The 19,537-nt window shown below is 51.0% G+C and overlaps 7 protein-coding genes and 1 non-coding gene across 11 annotated transcripts; 3 read left to right on the top strand and 5 right to left on the bottom strand.

Annotated features, from left to right (window-relative positions):
- Window positions 1-138: 138 nt before the first annotated feature.
- NCU01957 (AR2) lies at window positions 139-1,752 on the top strand (the record flags this gene model as incomplete). Its single annotated transcript, XM_959148.3, has 3 exons — window positions 139-179; window positions 255-758; window positions 838-1,752. 3 exons carry the CDS (start codon window positions 139-141, stop codon window positions 1,259-1,261), a joined length of 969 nt encoding a protein of 322 aa, XP_964241.3. The 3' UTR covers window positions 1,262-1,752.
- A 1,530-nt stretch (window positions 1,753-3,282) lies between these two features.
- Window positions 3,283-4,421, bottom strand: NCU14009. Its single transcript, XR_897761.1, has 2 exons — window positions 4,151-4,421; window positions 3,283-4,077 (listed from the first exon to the last, which is right to left on the bottom strand). It is a non-coding gene; the product is annotated as a ncrg107 (non-coding RNA).
- Window positions 4,422-5,154: 733 nt separating this feature from the next.
- Window positions 5,155-6,657, bottom strand: matA-1. Of its 2 annotated transcripts, XM_011394607.1 has the most exons (3): window positions 6,353-6,657; window positions 5,595-6,293; window positions 5,155-5,534 (listed from the first exon to the last, which is right to left on the bottom strand). In XM_011394607.1, exons 1-3 carry the CDS (start codon window positions 6,513-6,515, stop codon window positions 5,515-5,517), a joined length of 882 nt encoding a protein of 293 aa, XP_011392909.1. In that variant the 5' UTR covers window positions 6,516-6,657; the 3' UTR covers window positions 5,155-5,514. The 2 variants fall into 2 exon arrangements, with proteins under 2 accessions (XP_011392909.1, XP_011392908.1); XM_011394606.1 differs by having other exon boundaries at window positions 5,261-6,293; window positions 6,353-6,602.
- A 267-nt stretch (window positions 6,658-6,924) lies between these two features.
- On the bottom strand, window positions 6,925-8,256 carry matA-2 (mating-type protein A-2; the record flags this gene model as incomplete). Its single annotated transcript, XM_959230.3, has 5 exons — window positions 6,925-7,074; window positions 7,133-7,234; window positions 7,289-7,333; window positions 7,390-8,109; window positions 8,167-8,256. 5 exons carry the CDS (start codon window positions 8,254-8,256, stop codon window positions 6,925-6,927), a joined length of 1,107 nt encoding a protein of 368 aa, XP_964323.3.
- Window positions 8,257-8,879: 623 nt separating this feature from the next.
- matA-3 (mating-type protein A-3) lies at window positions 8,880-10,155 on the top strand (the record flags this gene model as incomplete). Its single annotated transcript, XM_959231.2, has 4 exons — window positions 8,880-9,172; window positions 9,228-9,358; window positions 9,412-9,657; window positions 9,713-10,155. The coding sequence occupies exons 1-4, from the start codon at window positions 9,018-9,020 to the stop codon at window positions 10,153-10,155; spliced, it is 975 nt and encodes a 324-aa protein (XP_964324.1). The 5' UTR covers window positions 8,880-9,017.
- Window positions 10,156-11,469: 1,314 nt separating this feature from the next.
- On the bottom strand, window positions 11,470-14,306 carry NCU01961. Of its 2 annotated transcripts, XM_011394609.1 has the most exons (5): window positions 14,023-14,306; window positions 13,949-13,961; window positions 13,848-13,893; window positions 12,024-13,788; window positions 11,470-11,893 (listed from the first exon to the last, which is right to left on the bottom strand). In XM_011394609.1, exons 1-5 carry the CDS (start codon window positions 14,048-14,050, stop codon window positions 11,778-11,780), a joined length of 1,968 nt encoding a protein of 655 aa, XP_011392911.1. In that variant the 5' UTR covers window positions 14,051-14,306; the 3' UTR covers window positions 11,470-11,777. The 2 variants fall into 2 exon arrangements, with proteins under 2 accessions (XP_011392911.1, XP_011392910.1); XM_011394608.1 differs by having other exon boundaries at window positions 13,848-13,961; window positions 14,023-14,203.
- Window positions 14,307-14,576: 270 nt separating this feature from the next.
- eat-5 (encodes anonymous transcript-5) lies at window positions 14,577-16,277 on the top strand. Of its 2 annotated transcripts, XM_011394611.1 has the most exons (4): window positions 14,577-14,944; window positions 15,032-15,056; window positions 15,347-15,514; window positions 15,664-16,277. In XM_011394611.1, the coding sequence occupies exons 1-4, from the start codon at window positions 14,773-14,775 to the stop codon at window positions 15,707-15,709; spliced, it is 411 nt and encodes a 136-aa protein (XP_011392913.1). In that variant the 5' UTR covers window positions 14,577-14,772; the 3' UTR covers window positions 15,710-16,277. The 2 variants fall into 2 exon arrangements, with proteins under 2 accessions (XP_011392913.1, XP_011392912.1); XM_011394610.1 differs by having other exon boundaries at window positions 14,749-15,056; window positions 15,664-15,994.
- eat-6 (encodes anonymous transcript-6) lies at window positions 16,003-19,288 on the bottom strand. The gene is made up of 3 exons (XM_959234.2): window positions 18,125-19,288; window positions 17,978-18,071; window positions 16,003-17,852 (listed from the first exon to the last, which is right to left on the bottom strand). The coding sequence occupies exons 1-3, from the start codon at window positions 18,882-18,884 to the stop codon at window positions 16,265-16,267; spliced, it is 2,442 nt and encodes an 813-aa protein (XP_964327.2). The 5' UTR covers window positions 18,885-19,288; the 3' UTR covers window positions 16,003-16,264.
- Between the last annotated feature and the right edge of the window lie 249 nt (window positions 19,289-19,537).

Below are 19,537 nucleotides of genomic sequence, written 5' to 3'. Positions count from 1 at the left end.
GTATTCATCCCGCCTGGTAAACGGTAGGCATTAAACTTGGAAACCGTGTGCCCTCGGACCTCCCAACCTACCTATGTACTTGCAGAAGTGAGCTTTACCGGTACTCGTACAGAAAGGATGACTGGTCACAAAGGATGAATGCAATCAGATAGGAAACCCGACCCGGGCCCTCCCAACAGGTACTTAAACTACTGTATCCCCCCTCTCAAATTCTTCTCCCAACATATAACCAAACATTGATGATTATATCATAGTGTCGACCCCGAGGATCTCATGCTTACTGCCTGCTTAGCCGCTTCCCGCAAGAAGAAGGGTATTGATACCATCGACAAGGCTTTCCTCAAGTCCCTCAAGTACTACCCCCGCGCCAAGTCCGTTCTCTCCAAGTACAAGGTTCTCCAGTTCCACCCCTTCGACCCCGTCTCCAAGAAGGTCGTCGCCGTCGTCACAAGGCTTTCCTCAAGTCCCTCAAGTACTACCCCCGCGCCAAGTCCATTCTCTCCAAGTACAAGGTTCTCCAGTTCCACCCCTTCGACCCCGTCTCCAAGAAGGTCGTCGCCGTCGTCGAGTCTCCCCAGGGTGAGCGCATCACTTGCGTCAAGGGTGCCCCTCGTTTTGAAGACTGTCGAGGAGGACCACCCCATCTCTGAGGAGGTTGACCAGGCCTACAAGAACAAGGTTGCTGAGTTCGCTACCCGTGGTTTCCGTTCTCTTGGTGTTGCCCGCAAGCGTGGCAAAATTTCTATCAAGTATTCCAGGTATGTTTCTCGCTTACTATTCAACTCTCTACTTTCCGGTCACTCTAATTCCTTTCTCATATACTGATAAATATTCTAGGATGAAGATCACCGAGTCAGTAGCCCTTGAGGTTGACAACCACAACTTCCCAACCCAGACAGTCATTCCAGCCATTATTGGATGGGTTGTCATTGGGTACATGTGGTTCTGGTATCGATCGATAAATATTTGGGTTCATTGGAATGGAGCTATCGATACGTTTACCCACTACACAGAAAACCAACAAAGAACCCGGATCGCAGCATATTGCCTGATACCTCTGATGTTTGTTGGAATATGGCCTCTCGATTTGTTTGGCTGTATCATTTGCTACGTATCGAAAGCGATCAATAACGAACAAGGACTTCCGAGGACCTTACCAATTGCGGAAACCCTAAACACAACTCCGACGAACCCAAATGTACAACACCCTGACCCTCCCCCACCTTACAATGGCGTTGGGGCGAAGTGTGCTCGTCCATGAATCACTTTGCCGATCGTGACGTTGAGCGTGGTGTTTGGCGAGGAGGTTGTAGTGATGTTTGTGACGGGTGGCACATAACAGCGGAAGATGATAGCTCTTTGAGGCTAAAGCGTGCTTGTTGTCTCTTTTTTCCCCTGAAGAGTTATCGCGTTTCTGGCTATGAGGGTAAACTCGCGGTACCAAACCTGGCCTAATAGCCCACAGACTCGCCGTTCCTATTTCGGTAGCCCTTACTCAATTATACAAGAGGAGGAACCCGAAGGTTTTTATACATTCCCACACTCAAACGCCTGTGCAGTCTTGGCGGACGTGTGCGTGTACACACACACACAACTTTTTGGCAAAACGGACCATCGATGAGATTTCATTTGCTTATATCTCTACCAAACAAAGAGATAAAAGAAATCCGACTTGAGATTCAGAGTCAGCGTACTTAAGATTATTAAGAGAATAGTTTTTTTTCCATAGGATAATTGAGTTTCTTCATCTTCGTCTTTCGTTTCAATAGTCCATTTTACCAAAAAGTTGTGTGTGTGTGTACACGCACACGTCCGCCAAGACTGCACAGGCGTTTGAGTGTGGGAACAGTAACAAGCAAGACCTAAAGAGGATATACGAGACGACAAATTCCCGCTAGATAACTAGTTCGTAATCAATTGGACTGCTCAACGTCAGCGTTCGTTTGCGATAAGTAGCAAACAGACAATCAAAGCGCAAGGGAGAATGGGAAATGAGAATCAAGGGGGAATCTGTAAGGCACGATAAATGATCCAGGGATCACTTTGTGAGATATCACTTTTCGAAATTTGTAAGCTTGCTGTGAAGCGATTGTGACCGAAAGCTTTCCTGCAGTCAGCTGAGAGTCATGGGTTTGATTGACTGGTGGCAACCAATTGTTGACCCATTGCTATCTTCGTGAACTTTATACTGGGTGAGATGCAGATTCAAATGACATTGAACTTGTTCTGTCAGACCTGCTGTCAGAAATTACATGGGATTCCCGGAAACACAAACCGCTCATCCCCCGGTCCGCCACCAGTTATATGTTCAAAGATGACAAGCCAGGTTCGCTTTGCAAATACATGTTCAAACAGCAAGCCACTTGACGAGGCCTGGGCAGAGTGCCGCGGTGAGATTTGAAGAGAGTAGTACCGAAGGGAGATTCGAGAAGCGGTACATTGGTACTGTACTGCACGAGCTGTCAAGAACCCTCATTGATTGCACAAACCTTTGCACCCTCCTTTCGCTTTTTTTTCTTGTAACACAGTAACGGCAATGCGGGCAGCTAGGGTTTCGGGAGTCTGTGACGGAACCGCACAAACATCCGATCAACCGAACGCCCGAAAGAACGGCGCCGACAAAGTGGGAAGAATGGTCGAGACCCCAGCTCTTCCGCCAGTCGGCGCCACGCACCTAGCATATGCAAACCCTTGGCCATACATGCCACAACACAAGAATTCGGTATGCGAGGCACGAAGGTGGAATACTGCCTATATGATGAACGGGCCCCTTCTTGTGACAAAGCGAAGAGTGAATGTTGCAGAATCTTGCGTTGTCTTATTGCTTGCTATATGTTACCGTGGGCTTGATGGAGAATGGAAGGTCGGCACCGCCGACCAGGCAGTCTGTCAGCACTCCGCAGGGTACGGTGACAACTTCAAATCTGGGACTTGGGAACATAAGCAACCTGCCAGCTTCAGGTAGAATGGATGTTGCGCTGGTATCTTCTAAATAAACCCAAGACTTAATGTACCTACTTGGTACTCTCCAATGCGTCAAGTTTCTTTGTGTGCGTATCTGGCAGAATCAGCACGATCCCGTCCCAGACTCTCGTCGCTACGGTACAAGAGTACCGCGCAAAGATGTCTATATACACTGTATATCCCTGTACACTTGGAGAGCGGGACGCAAGGGATTTCGACAAGCCGGGATTAGTGAACGAAATTCAAGGATTGTCCAATTAGACTGTGCGGGAAGCTGACCCCCACCAGAACTATATTCCCATATTCATTTATGGGCAGAACGTCAAACGAAGCAGCAAAATTGGAGCGAAGACAACATTGCTGTGTTTATTTTTGAAGCAGCAGACCAAGTTGCTTGTGATTGCATTAGCAGCTATACCCCTGCCTCTGACAAGTATCGCAATGCGATAGGGTTCTCTGTATGATATAATGATGCCACCTAATTGCGGAAGTTATCTCCACTCCTCCAAGACCCGAGGAGCCCCGCCATGCGTTTCTTAGCTTGTTATCTTTTCCCTCCTCTTTAAAACAAATCACAAACGCTAACAGCAAGGAAGTATTCGCTGAAAAATAAAGAAAAAAACTATCATGAGATCACTGCCGATCATCAACACCTTCGCTTCATACTCCTGGGTAGTCCTCCGTCAGATATTTCTTCGATGGAGCTCATTCCTCATCAGTTGTATAAGCTGGCGGCGGGGTACTGCTCCTAACAGGAGTAGTCTTGCTTTCAGTATCCCGATCTGAGTAGCTTTGGAACGCATCTCTGAGGTAGCCCCAGATGACGGTCGCTGTCACGTCGACAGGCCATAGTAATATGAACAGCGGTCCAATCAGAGCCGAAATCATGATTCGAGTTCGGATTTCGATCGACGACGCTTGAGAAAGAAGTCTGATATCGCCGAAACAGTTCTTCCAGATGCGCTCTGCCCTGAACCAGTAGCGTCCGAGTCCGAACAGAAGATAGGTACTTATGATCGTTACCCATTGCTGTGAGAAAGGGCTGGACGTGGTTTGGGGTGGAAGAGCTTGCTGCTCTATTGTACCGGAATGTTCGAGATGGATTTTTCGAGACTGTTGCTATTATGTTAGAAAGAAGTTGGAGAGGCGAGAAAGCGGAGAGTAGAATGGTGAGCGAGAGACATACCTGCGGGTCGGAAAAAAGGGTTGGTCTGCCAATGTGCTCAATTGTCTTTTCGACGGGAGGGTAGCGTAGGAGTGAGTGTACGGTAATAGTGATTAAACAAGAATGATTGAATTGACTTTTGGTAAACTAATGCGATTGGAATGATTTGAGCACTCGATTTCCGATTAATTGGGAGAAAACTGAGAAAGATGTGGTTGGAATGGGAGAAGAATTGAAGGGAGCGATATGATGGTTTAAGTACCTGTAGGTATGCTTTCATCCTTGAGACCACGTCGTCCTTCCTTCCTGTACGAGCAAAGTTCACTTCTACAAGTATAGGTAAGTAGGTTCGGAGGTCCAAGGCTACGGTTACCGAGTTTAATGCCCTCCGTCGGCTAGGAGAATAACGTGCTTTGGGGTTTCCTTGTTGGGGATCAGGGACTGGCAGTCAGTTGTTGCCTTATTAGTGCGGGACGCCAAACCAACAGAAGGTTAAACTAAGGGTCCATGCATAAGCGGTGCCACCAATAACGCATCGGGACTCTGCCCTAATGTCTCGAACGCACATGTCGACAAGCAACCAAAACCTTTATGTGATGATAAACCGAAAATCAACGGGGAAAGCTGCCATTCCTGGCCGAGACGGAACGTCGCAGGATACGTGACCGGGACCCACTGAAGGGTACAGTTCCTGCGGGGACCCGGACTCGTAGATAGACCAGTCCCGCCTTACAGTCCCCCATATTACCCCCTTGGAAGAAAATATGGGGCAGGAACCAGACTAGCAAACTTACAGGGACTGATATGTAGTATGTACAAACATCAGCGGACCCTTATCAGGATCTTAGAAGCAGAGCAACCCTGTACACTAGCATGAACGGGGGCCACAGCTCCCGCATTGCCCCAGTTTTGCGGCTGAAGCATTCAGCGCAGCGGGGTTGCATGCATAAGCGTTGCCGTCAGCGGCGGGCCTGTTTCTTTATCTCAACGACATGTCAAATCCGGCAATGACACCGCAGACGCTTGCGTTCATAGGTATTGATTGACTAGGGTTCCATTCGGGTCGCTTTTGGCTGGCCAAACTTTTTCCCCCCTCTCCCCATACAAAAGCGAACCGCAACCCCCGAGTAGTGAAGGCCATCCCGGATCAGATGGTGGACGCCGCTGATTTGATTTTATTTGATACTCTTTCGCCTTCTAGGCGGGTACCTGTCTCCTTGCCGTGTAATTGCCCATTCCACCCCGTTCGATTCTGAAGTCTCATGATTTGCCCCAAATGTATGCACAAAGAAACCTAACTAGACCCTTTTCGCCCTCGCTTTGTATGCCCGTAACACGAAATCCAGATGTGACAAAGGAAAGAAAACGGTGACTGCGCCGTGCTTCTATGCTCCTCCGTTAAATCCTGTTAATCGGTTAGCACACGGGTAAAGTTTTGCAAGATGGTACCTCATCTTCCACTAACCCATCATGGGAACATCGATAGCCAGAGCCATGTTGTAAGGGTCATTGCTGGAGGCGTGTCCATTCTCGAGAATTGAATCCAACAAGGTCTCAAACTGAGCTGAGTATCCAGACTCGGTACCGAATTCTCCCTGCTGAATCCAATGGGAGAGAGGAAGATTGATGATGCCATCTACCTCTGCAGCGACCGTGTGATTGCGAGGGAACATCGCCGAAACTCCAACTTCAGATTCATCAGTTTGAACGGCGTGTCCCTGCTGACGGTGAGGACGCTTGTTGAACCAGATCATGTCGTAGCTAGGATCTGAAAGCTTGGCGATGACAGAGTGAGGATTGGCAAGAGGCAATCCGCTCTCGAGGCACTTGGTGAGCAGGCATAAGCCGTTCATGGGCTGGAGATTGTGCTGAACCAAAGGAAGAGCCGTGCGCTCGAGGTCGTGAGTGCCGTTGGGAAAACGGACGAGGTTCCAGCCAAAGGATGCCATGTAGTTGTCGCGGATAATCACTCCCAGATGGCCGACAGCATAGTGAATCCAGAGTTGCAGAGTAACCTTCTCCTGCTCAAGGTAGGTCCGGATTGACGAATACACCGAGCACATGAAATCCCACTCATTGTGGAAGGGATCATGCTGCCAGAGAATAGTCATGAAGGGCGATCTCTCCTTTTGCGGGAGCTGAGAGAAGAGCGGGGAATAGTACGCTGAAATGAAGAGCAATCAGCCATGGATCAACGACAATGTTGATTCAGATTTGACTCACATCTGAAACCCATGAAGCCGTTGACCTTCTTCTTTGCCGCGGGGATTCGGCGAACAGGTTCGGTACCTCTACGCATCATCCTTGAGAAAGCTCTCATTGCCGCTTCACGGTCGTCCTCAGCGAGGTCGGCGAACGTCTTGACGATTTGATCGACACCCGACATCGTGTTTCTGGTGGATGGATTATTGATTGGAGAGCACTGAACACGTGAGGTAGTGCTGCCGAGATTTTGGTTGCGAAGTTGATGTTCGGGGAAAGATGGTGGGAAGTTTGGGTGAAGGTGGAAAAGATGAACTGGGCTTTCTTAAATAGGAGACATGGGGTTGGTTGGTTAATTTGGGTGGAGCGGCTTCTCTCTCCCTTCACTTGACGACCGCGGGGGAGAGGAGGGAGGGGGGTGGGGGGGGGGCTTGCTGCCTTGGGGGCACAACTTTCAGCGAGGGCTTGGATTACATAACACATAACAGCTTTGTGAACTTCTAAGAAAAAAGTGAAACCACTCTGATCGAATAATACTTTTCTTAAATTAAAAGTAGCATTGTTTGTGCGAGCCACGGATTCTACCATATCCATCAAATGTAATAGATGTGCTCCTCTTGCTGCACACCGTCTCGCGGGTCGAAGTGATCAGCAAGCTCCAAACCCTCTCCCCAAAGTGCGGGTCGAGTGAAAACATGGGAGAGAATGCTAAGTGGGCGCTCCTGACTGTAGTCAACGGGGATCTGTTGATCGGTTGTTAGCACATCATCATCCGTGAAAAGTAAGCAGGATCATACGAACCTGGCGTAAGCCTTCATGATGAAACACAATCTCAGGTTGTCCTTCTACAACATAACCAGGCAATGATGTTGTCATGGCAAAGTCCAACTTCCTGAGGAGAGCCTGCCGTGATGTCAGTGATGATTACCTACATTAAATCGAGATAGGAGAACTTACTTCTTGCTGAATGGATGTCGGTGCTGGCGGCTGGACATGTCCATTCTACCTTCAGTCAGTCGTGCAAATTTTGTAGTTTTCAGACACGTTCAAGTACTTACCTCTGTGTGAATTGTAGCGACTCTCTGATGCTCGCTGCTGACTTCGTCCAAAATAAATTCAGCAGTTTCCGGAATAACCACAAAGAACTTCTGAGGACCGACTCGGTAACTGTCGACGGCCGCATCATCATCGAAGAGGCGAAGTTGCTTGTCGTCGCCAACTTCAAGATTGCCAAAGAACTTGTGCCATGGGGTGCCTGGAACGCGCCTCAAAGGATGGAGGGTATGGTCGACATGCCAGTTTCTTCCTCCCGCCTGCCCCACGATCTCTTGCTTCGACCTGTGCAAAATATGTCCATTCAGTACGTACACATCTTTTCCGTAGACCAAGCCAAAGTCCTTTCCCGGAACCTCCTGAGCAGCTTTGTGAAGTGTAAGTGAGCGAAGGAGGCGGAACGCAAACTGCTGGCCTTTGTAGGCAGCTTGTTGGAGTCTTTGATCTCCACCGAATGGCAATCCTCGATTCTTCTCAAGAAATGAGAGGAAGTTAAGAATTGTGTTTGTCGACTCAATGATGCAGCATGATGTCTTGATGATTCTTCTCTCGTCGCTAGATCCGAACTCGTTGCTAGACCCGAACCAGCTTTGGCGATACTTCGTTCTCGTTGAGCATAGCAAGAGCTTGGCTTCATGGAAAAGACACCGAAGGTTCTCTTCGAACTCCTTGATTGCCTCTGAAAGAACTGAACGGGAAAGCCTAGCCTGTAGCTGATGGAGTTTCTGACCAATCCATTAGCGACAAGCAAGCGAGTGTTTCCGGGTCAGAAGAATTGCTACCTTGTACATCACTTCGAGATCCTGGCCTTCCTGGCTAGAGGCACGGTTTTCTTCGAACATAGCTGGTTGCTCTGACCTTTTAGGTTGCATGTTGAGAAGATTCATGTCGACAGCTGACGAAAAGGAAACCTCAACAATGAACGCTTGAGAAAGCTGCCATGCGACTGCTAAGTATGGAGAGAAGTTTTGTTGACACGGAGTTTCGAAGAAGTGAACCAACAAAGACACAGGGTTCCAAAATATCTTTCGAGGGACATTGCCTGGCAGGTTTCCAATCCAGGTCCTTCCTATTGTTCTCCTGTGAAACTTGAGGTGGAGATTACTTGACGAGGGGCACTGCATGCTGAGATTCATCCCAAGTTATTCCTATTGTTCTCCTGTGAGAATCAGCCAAGGTCACTCGCCGATTTGAGGGGCATCGTATGCCAAATTTCATCCCAAGTCCTTCCTATTGTTCTCCCGGCCAACCTTAGGGCAAACGTCAATTTGACCAATCACATAAGGTGCGCAGCTGGCAAGCCACAGAAACAATAGCAAAATGCGTACCCTTTCCCGCGAACAATAGGAGGACGAGCTGCGGGAGGTATTGGGCCTTTCCTGCCATTCACCTTGACATTAACCCACGCAGAGCAGATTGTCGTATCACCTACAAATACCGGCTCAAATTCTCGCAAATACCCCCTCTTCCTTCCTCCAAACTCAACACTCGACAATTCCGTTTTCCACCAACTACCGGTCCTCGTTGTCATTCATCTTCATATACGTCAATCTTCTTACACTTCGTCTGTCCCATCCATTCCATAACCACATCCAAGCACACCTGTAGTCGCCGTCTGCACCCCTCTATCACAATGTCTGCCTTAGACGTTGATTCAATCAGCGACATCGCACCCGGTCTCAGCCCTGTGACTGCAATTCACTATGGCAGGATCCAGGTAATGCTGTTCAGGTCCCATCTGGCCGAATTTGCTGAAGAGGATCTTGTCTATGCGATGGACAACTCAGTGTGAGTGTTGGCCCGAGGAAAGTTTCTCTTATAGCTCATAGCTGACTCCTTTCAGTGTCGTGTTTGGCGAAGAGGCCTTGCTCATGGTTGCCCCCGACGAGTCCAGCATCGCGATCTGCACGTATCCATTTGGGCTCATGATGATGGAATGGGGAAACTGGGACATACTCGCAGTTTCGCCCCCTTGTAAGTTCACCAAACATTGGGCCCCCATTGCTCAAGCTAACCAGACATTCCAGCGCGAACTCCCACCATTCCAAGCGAGAGCGTCTTGGGCATCTCAAACCAAGGAGGTGCTAATGTTGAGCAGCAAGAGCAAAGCTCTCATACCATCGACATGACTCTGCCCAGCAACTTTTTTGAACAGAGTTCGGTAACTCAAAGCAATGGTACTAGCCGCCCGCGCAACCAATTCGTTCTCTACTACCAATGGCTGTTGGATACTCTGTTCTCCGAAGATCCGAGTCTTTCAGCTCGCAATATTTGTATGTGAACAAACTCGCCTGTCCTGCATGACATTTATTAACCATATCTATACAGCTCAAATTGTTGCGGGCTTGTGGAACAGCGAGCACCCCGCGGCAAAAGCTCGCTTCAGGGAACTGGCGGAAATGGAGGTTCATCGTCATCGAGCTGAGAATCCTCACCTTTACCCCGACCAGCCGCGATTTCCCACCACCGATCCCGTTCCTCCTCGCATGAGATATCCTTGCGTAATCTCGCCCGAAGATCGGCAACGAATTTTGCGGATGCTCGACTTTGTCTGGGAAGAGTCGAACGGCCAGTTGGCTGCCGAAGAAGCCGCACTTAACGATGTTGTTCAACCTCAACAAGCCGAGGAGGTCGGCCCTTTCCCCGACTTCGAGTGGGAGGAGCCTAACCACATTATCGACATGTCGACCGACCTGTCCGTGGCCCAGGACCCGGACTTCATGATGACTGAGGACGACTCCATGCGATTCCTTCTCAAGCAGGCGTCCTGATTCTTTACTCACGCTTGCGACTACATTGATCCAGATCATGTCTCATTCACTACCGCTGTCCCACATTCACGGACTAACGCTCGTACTCGCCGACTTCGCATTTGGAGAGCCGGCAACAGTTGATCAACAACCAAGACATCACAAATAAGTCGATGGCTCTCTGTTCAATCTCTCGTCAATCCTACGAGTAGGGAGTCCCGTCCTCAAATCACAGCACACTAGGGCGTGCTCGCCGGCAGTGGACAGCTTCATTCTCTTGGCACATTCCATCAGCGCAGCTCAGCATCAGTTTCAGTCTTGGTCCGTCTGTTCTATCAGCCATTTCAATCAGCAGCTGGACCTCAGTCTTGACATCACTGCAGAGTCACTTGCCCCACCCTTCTCGGGTTTGGTTTTCAGACTCCTGCATACGACGACAAGACTTTGACACCGGCATGGATACAGCAAGCAACAACGGTCTCGGTTTCTTTTTCTCATGGTTCGCATTTCCTTATTTGTTCTTTGTCAGAGTCACAGCAAGCACACATCTTCCTCGACAGTCGGCGCTGTCTCATCGGCACTAACCCATCCATACTTTGGGCGTCAGTTTTCTTCTTCGTCATCTCACCGTTCACGGTAAAGGGATCTTAGCAGAAGGGAAAATGGGCGGTGCGACATATGCACTGGGTCGGTCAGAAGGGACTCAACAGTCGACAGTCTTTTTTTTCCAGGAGGAAGCAGCATAGTGCACATCTCATTTGCATCTCGGTTCGGTTCGGTAAAAGGTATCTCAGGGTACTACACAAGTCACATGGCGGAGGGCATAATAGGTCGGCTTTAGTCTTTTTCTTCGCATTAGGGAGGGACAGGTCTGGTTTGCTTTTGCATGGCGCAAGGTCAGTGATATCCAAGGGGGTCGGTTTCTGGTCTCATTCTATGGTTTCTTTTCCTTTGTTGCTAGCATATCGGAGCGTGGGGTGACTGGCGCATCATGGTACGTTCATCAAAGTCTCCGGAGCCTATTTCGCTCGTCTACAAGGGAGCACAGGTAGATTACTTAGAAAAAAAAAAAGCATTTAAAAGAAAACCAATTTCTTCGTTCGTATGCCTGTGGAACATTCATTCGCTTGACAACGTTTGCTTTGCTTACTTGTCTCCGCTGTGCTACAAACTGTCTTGTTTTTCCGGCGGTTGGCTTCGCTGCTTTGTCTGCTTCCCACGTCGTGCGGTAAGGGGACCAAGTGAGACGTCAAGCATTCCGGAGTATCACCAGTAGAGGACCCCGGCCCATCCCGCAACTACAAAACGTGAGGCAGCTGAGTAGCTGTGGAAAAGCAGAAGGACATTGACTTTGGGATGATTCGATTATGTGTTATCACGAAATAGACAAGCGCATTTAATCACCAGCAGAATCAAAGATTGAAGCTTGGTGTATCCCTCATTATCATCATTTGCAGCGCCTCCACCGCCATTCCCCCAATTACTGCGTCCTCTCTTGACCACGGGCGCCTCTTCCATGTCGATAGTAGCCTCCTTTCTGTTACCTCGGGCAAAAAGAAGGTTTGCGCCGCCTCAGCCGACGAGAGCATCTGACCCAAGATCGCCTTTCCATTGCAATATTATCCGATACAAGCCAAGGCCACCTACTGCCGCCCACTCCAGTCACTGCTCCATATAAACGTCTTGCATCGGAACTCCGTGCCCGTCTCTTTGTTGCCAGACGGCCCGAGGGGTCGAGCACACATGTAGAAGGATCTGCCTGCAACGAGATGCGAATCAAGGAGTGTCAGCGTGAGGTCATCAGACTGTTTCAGGAGGAGGGGAGAGTGGGGGTGGGAGAAAGGAGGGCAAGCAAAAAGAAACAGGCGGAAAACAACAGCACCACCTACCACAGTTGATCCCCGGCTTCTTGGTCACTAAGCTCTGGCAATCCTCGCCGTGCTCACACTTCGGAACGACCCTCTTGCCCAACAGCTTGGACCAGGACACTTTGTTCTGGATAGGGTCGAAGATTGTTTTTCCTTTGCCTTCGTCCTCCATGGCAGTGCTGTTTTCTCCATATGTTGTCGAGTTGGTCTTGTGTTCGACAGCGTTTCCGTCCCATTCTTCGACATTGCCGGCTTCGAAAGCTTGCTTTGGTTGGCTTCCTTTCGCTGTAAATGGTTCGTTTCGCAATGCTGTTTCGGCTGCCGTTACGGGAGAATGGTTGTTTCCATTTATTGGGCCATGTCGTTCGTCTGGGTTGACGGTTGGAGTTGGAGTCTTCGCTTTGATAAAGCCCATGAGTGTACTTTGCGATGGGCCTGGCCCAGTTTTCGAGGATGGCTGCTTGGCGAGGGCAGCCTTGGCTTTCTTCGGTGGCCTGGTATACGGCGCAGGCTGCTCAGCTCGTCGTTTTGGAACGGGGGATGTTTGCGACAACGCTGGGTCGGTTGCAGTTGACTGAGATAACCACTGCCTAGGCGATGATGCGGAGCTGGCGGTCCCCTGTAGTACAGTAGTGGCATTCACCGTGATGGAAGATGTGTTGGGAGAATCGGAAATATCTTGGCTGTCGGCTGCTGGGGTGGCTGACTTGGGCGTGTTGGACGGCGTTTTCTTTTTGACGAACATGTCCTTGATGCTCTGCCGTCGATCAAACTCGGGAATGAGCCTGGCGGAGGTAGGCAGACAATCCTTCTGAGACCATTCACGTTGGCGTTGGCCATTCTTGAACATGCCTTCTGGATTCATTATGTCTGTGATTGGAATGATGACACCATCTCTGCGAACACTGTCGCTAATGGTGGCATAGACGGGGCAGTGGTCTGACCCTAGAAGGCCTTCTTGGATGTTGGCGTCGACAAACCAGTCCTTGATTCCAGAGCTACACAGAACATAATCAATCCGACTACCAAAATTTCCAGGCCTCGCGTTCTTCCTTGTTTCCCAGCACGTGTACATGCCTGGACGCTTTGGATGGAACTCTCTGCAGAGATCCCACAGCACAGGCTTCTCTCGCCCTTCGTCTGGCTCACCAATCACTCGGCCACCGAAAACAATTTGGTTCAAGAACCGGCGCGAAGGGGTCGAGATGAACTGGTCGAGTGTCATGGCCTCCTTTTTCAATTGTTCTGGTAGACCAGCGGTATCCATCTCGTTTCGGATGATGTTGAGGTCGCCGCAGAGAAACACCTCTTTCCCCAAGGAGACAAGGTTACGAACTCTGGCATCCATGGCGTCGATGAAGGCCTGACGGAACTCGATCCTGGTCTCGTCTCGCGTGGCCGGGCTGTATACACCGATAAGAACAAAGGCAGGGAACTCCAAGATGACACACCTTCCTTCGGAGTCAAGTTGAGCTTCGTCTATGTCGCTGGAGAGTTGGCCGGGAGTGGGATAGCCACCAATCTGCTGATCAGCAGGCAAGTCGCGAAACTTTGTGGACGAGTTCGGCGGACACAGAACGCCAGTAATGCCTTCTTCGGCGCGTATCGGGCAACATTTCGAGGAACGAGTGTAGATTGCAACTCCCGAGTAGCCCTTCTTGTACGTGGGTAAGTTGAAGTACACATCCCAGCCAGGGACGAGGACCATGTCGTCTCTCAAATCCTTCCGCTGAATCTTGGTTTCCTGTATGACCACAATGTCGGCGTCCAAGGTGTCGAACATGGCCTTCACTGTGTTAGAGCATCCGGCCAGATAGGGCTTTTGAATAGGGAACTTGATCCCACCTGAAACGTGCGGTTCTCCCGCCATGGCTGGTAACTGAATGGGTTTCTTGAAGCAGGGTCAGAGCTGGTTCATAGGGACGGCTTGTCGTGTTAGGACCGACCTGATACCATTGACTACACATTGGTTTGAGTTAGACCAGGCAAAACGCAGCAAAAACGCGCAAGAGGATCTCACCATTCCACGTCGTGATCCGTAACCCCATTTTCAGATATTCCTTTACTGATGCTAAGGTAGCTCTCTAGATCTACCAGGTTTATAGCACAACAAAGTCACTTCGGTCGCCGGATGCGGCGCTTGTAATTGCAATGGCCACACGAGAAGCAGAGGGACATGGGCTGACGTCTTCGATGTTCGGCTTCGCATGAGCAAGAGCTTCAGGTCTCGGGAACAATTGATCTTTCCCTCACGTCGCTACATCGATCGATATTCCCAGTCTCTTGGAGTTTGCCACACCTTGCGGCAAACGACCAACGATGTCACTAGCTGCCAAGCCATCGCCAAGTAGTTCGCGGCGTCCACAAACGAACGATTGGCTCGTGCGGTTGAATTACGCAGGTGAATTGGGCGGTCCACACACGAAGTCACCTGACAGGCAGCTGCTTTCGTCATTCCGACTGCTCGCGCAACTCAAGCTTTCAACGGGAACGTGCACTTGGCACTGTGGCTTGATTTCGACTGTCTGTGCACTCCAGCCACACCCCATGAGCAGCCGCAACCCACGCACGCACCCGAGGTCGAACTGAGCAATGAGCTGATCGGTCTCTGACCTCACTCAGTTCGCACCCGGAGTCACGAGAAGCCGCCAAGCGCAGGAGGAAAAGAGTGGGGCCAGCTTGCTACAACCTTTGCTGCTGATTCCGCATCCACCTCGTTACCAGTCCTCCTCCGAACCACCTGTAGTCGACCACAACGAATACGGAAACCATGTTCGCCCAACGCCAGATGTTCTTCGCGCGCCTCGCCGCCAACCTTCGCGCCCCCGCGGTCCGCCAGACCGTCCAGCGCCGCTTCGCCAGCACCCCTGCCAACGAGTCCGGCAAGAACGCCTTCGTCCGCGAGCGTGAGGCCGTCAAGCAGCACGCCGCTGAGACCACCGGTGCGCACTAATCCACCACCCGCCCTTGTCAATTGCCGACCCCGATTATCGATGGACGGGAAATGCTAACCGGGAGTCGCCATATAGAGCTCTGGCGCAAGATCTCTCTCTAGTATGCGCATTTCCTCCCACCCCCCAAATCCCCGCTGCGTGGTTTTTCCCGGATGGACCCCTCGGACTCTGAAGGAATTGGAACTTCAGCTAGCTCAAATGAAGCTCCATCGAGCTCCGATCGGAGCCCGCCTTCAACGACGAGCGCATGACACCAACGTCATAGCCGACGTGCACCGCCGAGAAGACGAAGGGGATCAACAGTCAACATCTACGGAATGCTTGATTGAGTGGGGGACAGAAAAGGGGAATGGAACACAATAAGCTAACGAAACTCACCCTTTCTCCCAGCGGCATTCCCCCTGCCCTCGCCCTCGCCGGATACAACGCCTACACCCTCTACAACGAGCACTGGGAGCACTGGTCCCACCTCCCTCCCCTTGAGGAGCGCACCGAGTACCCCTACCAGAACATCCGCACCCGCAACTACCCCTGGGGCGATGGTGACAAGACTCTCTTGTACGTTTAACCCATCCGAAGCTCGCACAACCGGCGGGCATCTCTGCATGGCCTTTCTGAACGAAGGAGCTTTGAGCGTGTCGAGCCCGCCCCATCGAAGGAGCCTCATTCTATGGCAACAACTACTGACCGATACCAACTCTGTTTAGCTGGAACGAGTCTGTCAACTACCACAACCGCGACAAGGTCACGTAAGTGGCTTGTTGATGCGAGCTTCACAAGCACCATCTGTGCTCTTGCTTGCTAGACTGGCATCATCCCTGGATCATTGGAAAGCAAAGAGAATTGGGACAGCTAGCGTGTAGTGAGAGCAGGTGGCATGGGACTGTGAATGAAGTGTGGAAAAGAAAGAACAGGACGAGTGCTAGAGGCACCACCACGTCTACTGATCCGCAATCATCATATCAATTTATTTGTATTCTGATATCAGCCTTTGTAAAGGCTCGCATTGACATCCATATGATCTTATTCTTGATGGAAGCCCATGTGCAGGACGAAAACAGTGTTCTACTGCTATTGCTGGGGATCTCCATGAGACAAAGTGCAGTGAGCCTTCATAGCTTCCTTCCATTTCTACCAGGGGTATAAAGACACAAAACAAGGGGCACACATCCGCGCCATGTTCGATGAAATCAAACATCAACCTCTATGGCCAGCGACAATATTCTCCATTCCTCATCAAGTCATTACAACCGAACTGCTCCATAAAAACGTCCGACCGGAGCTTTACTGAGCCCCACCCAAACCATATTATGGCGTACCTGTATCTGTCGACCATACACTAGAATGCTCGCCCGACGAGCTCTGCCTCTTCAATGCCATATACCGCGCCGCATACTCCTCCGCTCGAGCATGATCCCCCAGCACTTTCATTAGCGTCGCCCTCTTCGCCAACGTCTCGCACTGCTTCTCCAGATCTTCCGCCGCAGAGAAGTGGTTGAACGCACACTCCAGCGCCTCGTGTGCCTTCGTAAAGAGGTCGATTTTTTTGTTGCTCATCAAGCTCGCCGCCGCTCCTGTTGTTTCTCCCGTCGTCGTCATCGCCTGCCTGGCCTTTGCAGCTTTTCCAGCCTGTCCCATCCTGGCATCCGCCAGGATACTATACAGTATGCCTGTGTTGAAAGCATTCTCCGACTCCATCGAGCGCGGCAGCACTGCTTCTACTAGCTGCACAGCGGCAGTGAACTCGCCCATCGCATTCAGTATGTTGGCCAGAGCGCCAACCGCCTGCCAGAGAAGGGTGAGCAGCCGCGCACGCCACGCAAGGCTCGCCGCGCGCATGGTGATTGAGAACCCCCTTTCCGGTCTGCCCATGCAGTCAAAGAGGTGCGCCTTAGCCAGCAGTAGCCGAATACGCAGAGACAAGTCCCGGTGGTCATCACGAAACTTGGCGATCAGCCGCTCGATCTTTTCGTACGCGGCGTCAAAGTCCTTGCGCCGGATCAGTGCCTCGATGTGCAGCGAGTCGATAATGAACACCACATCTGGATCGAGCTCCTCGGAGCCGATCTGCAGCAGCTGCGCGAGCAGCGTCTCGGCCGTGTCGAGGTCGTTGTGGTGCAGGTCGCGCCGCAGCTTGACAAGCCCGCGGTAGAGGTGCCAGTACTGGTTAGGCTTGGCGGCGCGGAGCAAGTTCTTGTCGATGCCGTCCTCGAGCTTGGCGAAGGCTTCGTTGTACTTGCCCTTGCCGGCGAAGGTGCCGGCTAGCCGGCAGACCATCTTGAGCTCGTCGTCGAAGCAAGCGCTTGGGGCGTGGACGCGCAAAAAGACCTCACTGGTCATGGTGGAGAGGTAGGAGATGCCGAGTCGGTCCCAGAGCGAGGTGGTGACGGATAGTTGCGAGCCGATGAGGCTCTTCATGTTTCTTTCGACGATGATATGTGAACTGCGCACGAGGTGTTCCATGGCGCCGGCAATGCTTTCGCCGTTGGCCATGTTGAGCTTGGCTTCGCTAAGGAGGGCGGAACTCCGGAGCACGAGCATGCCGGTTTCTTTGGCTTTCGCTCGGAGGAAGGCGAGAGCTTCCTTACCGCTCCCGATCATGCTGTTGGCCTCGAGATCCTGGACGAGATCTGGGTGTGCTCGGCCAAAATGATAGAACCAGTTGAGACAGAAGTTAAGACAAGTGTTGTCCTTGTTCTCTCGAGCGGTGGAAATGGTCTCGAGCATGGTTGCCATTGCCTCCTTATGGCAGCCAAAGTCCGACTGTACGATTGCCAGGTTCATGAGGGCGTAGTGGTAGAAAAGACGGTCGCGGTTCTGCATGGTGTAGTCGAAGTATCTGTGCAAGTAGTCAAACGCTGATGGATAATCACCGGATCTCCAAGCATCTGAGAAGCTGTAGACGTCAACATCCGTTCGCGAGCTGCCAGTTTGGTTTTTCTTTTTCTTTTTTTTTTTTTTTTTTTTTTTTTTTTCTCTCTTTTTTGGGAGGAGGAGATAGGGGGGAGAGTGAAGGCTTACTTGAGATAATGGGACAGACTCGGAACGACGTGGCTGTCTCTCAACATGGCGTGGAACTTGGCCTTGATTTCTGCGGGTACTCTTGCGCCATACTCTGCTTGTTGTTAGAAGGGTCATCTCCATGCTGGTGACGAAGGGATAACATACTCTGTATCTGATCGATCTGGAACTCAAGGAGGCTTTCGATGTCGTCTGTGCTGACCGGTAGCGCGCCGTCTTCTTCATCCATGAGCAAGCCACCGTATGCCGTCACAGCAATTCCATCTGTGAAAGATCCCCATTCATGCTGGCTCTCCATCAATACCGAGTCGAAACTGAGTCTCCCGCACTGAGGATTCCGTCTTCTCCAGTAGGAAACCGTAGGCTGGCGGTACTTGACGAACGCCTTCCATAGCTCCGCCGAGTGATGAAACTGTAGCCTCGTGAACTCCAACACCGCCTTCCTTACGAAAGCTCCCAAGGGCGAGTTCCGCGCCAAAAGTATCCCGGACGGCAGTTCCTCTCCAAGCTCTGTCATCTGCCGCAGCTCTTCTCTAGTTCGCGTCAACACTCGTGGCTGACGGGAGAAGAATGTTTGCAATGCATCGAGAGAATCGATGCCCCACAGCTTCTCCAAAAACCTGTCCCACAGACGACGGCCGGGCAGTCGATCGACCGCCGGAAAGGGAAGTAAGAGGTCCTCAAAATCTTTGATGGAAACGACCAGTCCGATGCTACGCTCAGCTCTCTGCCACCGGTTTGCTGCGCCTGGCGTAGTTGTCATCGTGCTTTGCAAATCGCTGTCGAGGATGTGAGAGGTGAGGAAGCTCAGGACCGGAATGATCGCGTCGTTAGGTACCGTTTCTTCGACATAAAGCTCAATCAGAGCTAGGAGGCCAATCTTGGCCGGCGTGAGATAGCGTGCCATGGTCGAAATGTGAGAAACAATGGATGAGAAGGACGACGGGCGCCGTGCCTTACCATGGGCAGATAATCGAGGAGGAATAGACAAAACCGAGAAAGTGGTGTTAGTCTCGGAAAGAAAAGTGGTATTGAGTTACTAACTATCGAGTGATTATTGTATCGCAAGTGAAGGTTAGAATTAGATCGTGAGGGCCGGCAAGGCAGATAGATGAATGAAGGACGTGCGATTCGAGGGTGACGGAGAAGGAGCGACGTGGTTTGGTTTTCGATGGAGATCGCGCAAACGAATACAAACAGATCAAATGAGCAGAATTTCGCACATGATGTTCCATCCCATCTTCACATTCCATTAACAAAAGGAAGACCAGTTTGTTTGGTGTTTGCTGTTCAGACGGAAATCGCGAGGGATGTGTGTACATAAACATTCTGCTTCGGCCAGGCGGGGATGGTTAAGGTGTGAGAAAGTACTCACACCCTAACCCTCTTCCCCCCGGCCCCCCTTCCTCTCACCATCACGACGTGAAAACGAGCGCAAAAGTCTAGAGGAAATTCATACCCGTCTAGCGTCGGTTCCTCTTTTGTTTCAGGCAGCTTTGACTTTTGGGTGATATTCGTAGGTTCTTGTCTCGCACTTCCATGCCCCTGTTCGATTCTGTT

The sequence above is a fragment of the Neurospora crassa genome, linkage group I (assembly GCF_000182925.2).
Source record: "Neurospora crassa OR74A linkage group I, whole genome shotgun sequence".
NCBI lineage: Eukaryota > Fungi > Ascomycota > Sordariomycetes > Sordariales > Sordariaceae > Neurospora > Neurospora crassa.
The sequence above is the reverse complement of the archived record's forward strand: the minus strand, read 5'-3'. Positions and strand labels throughout refer to the sequence as shown.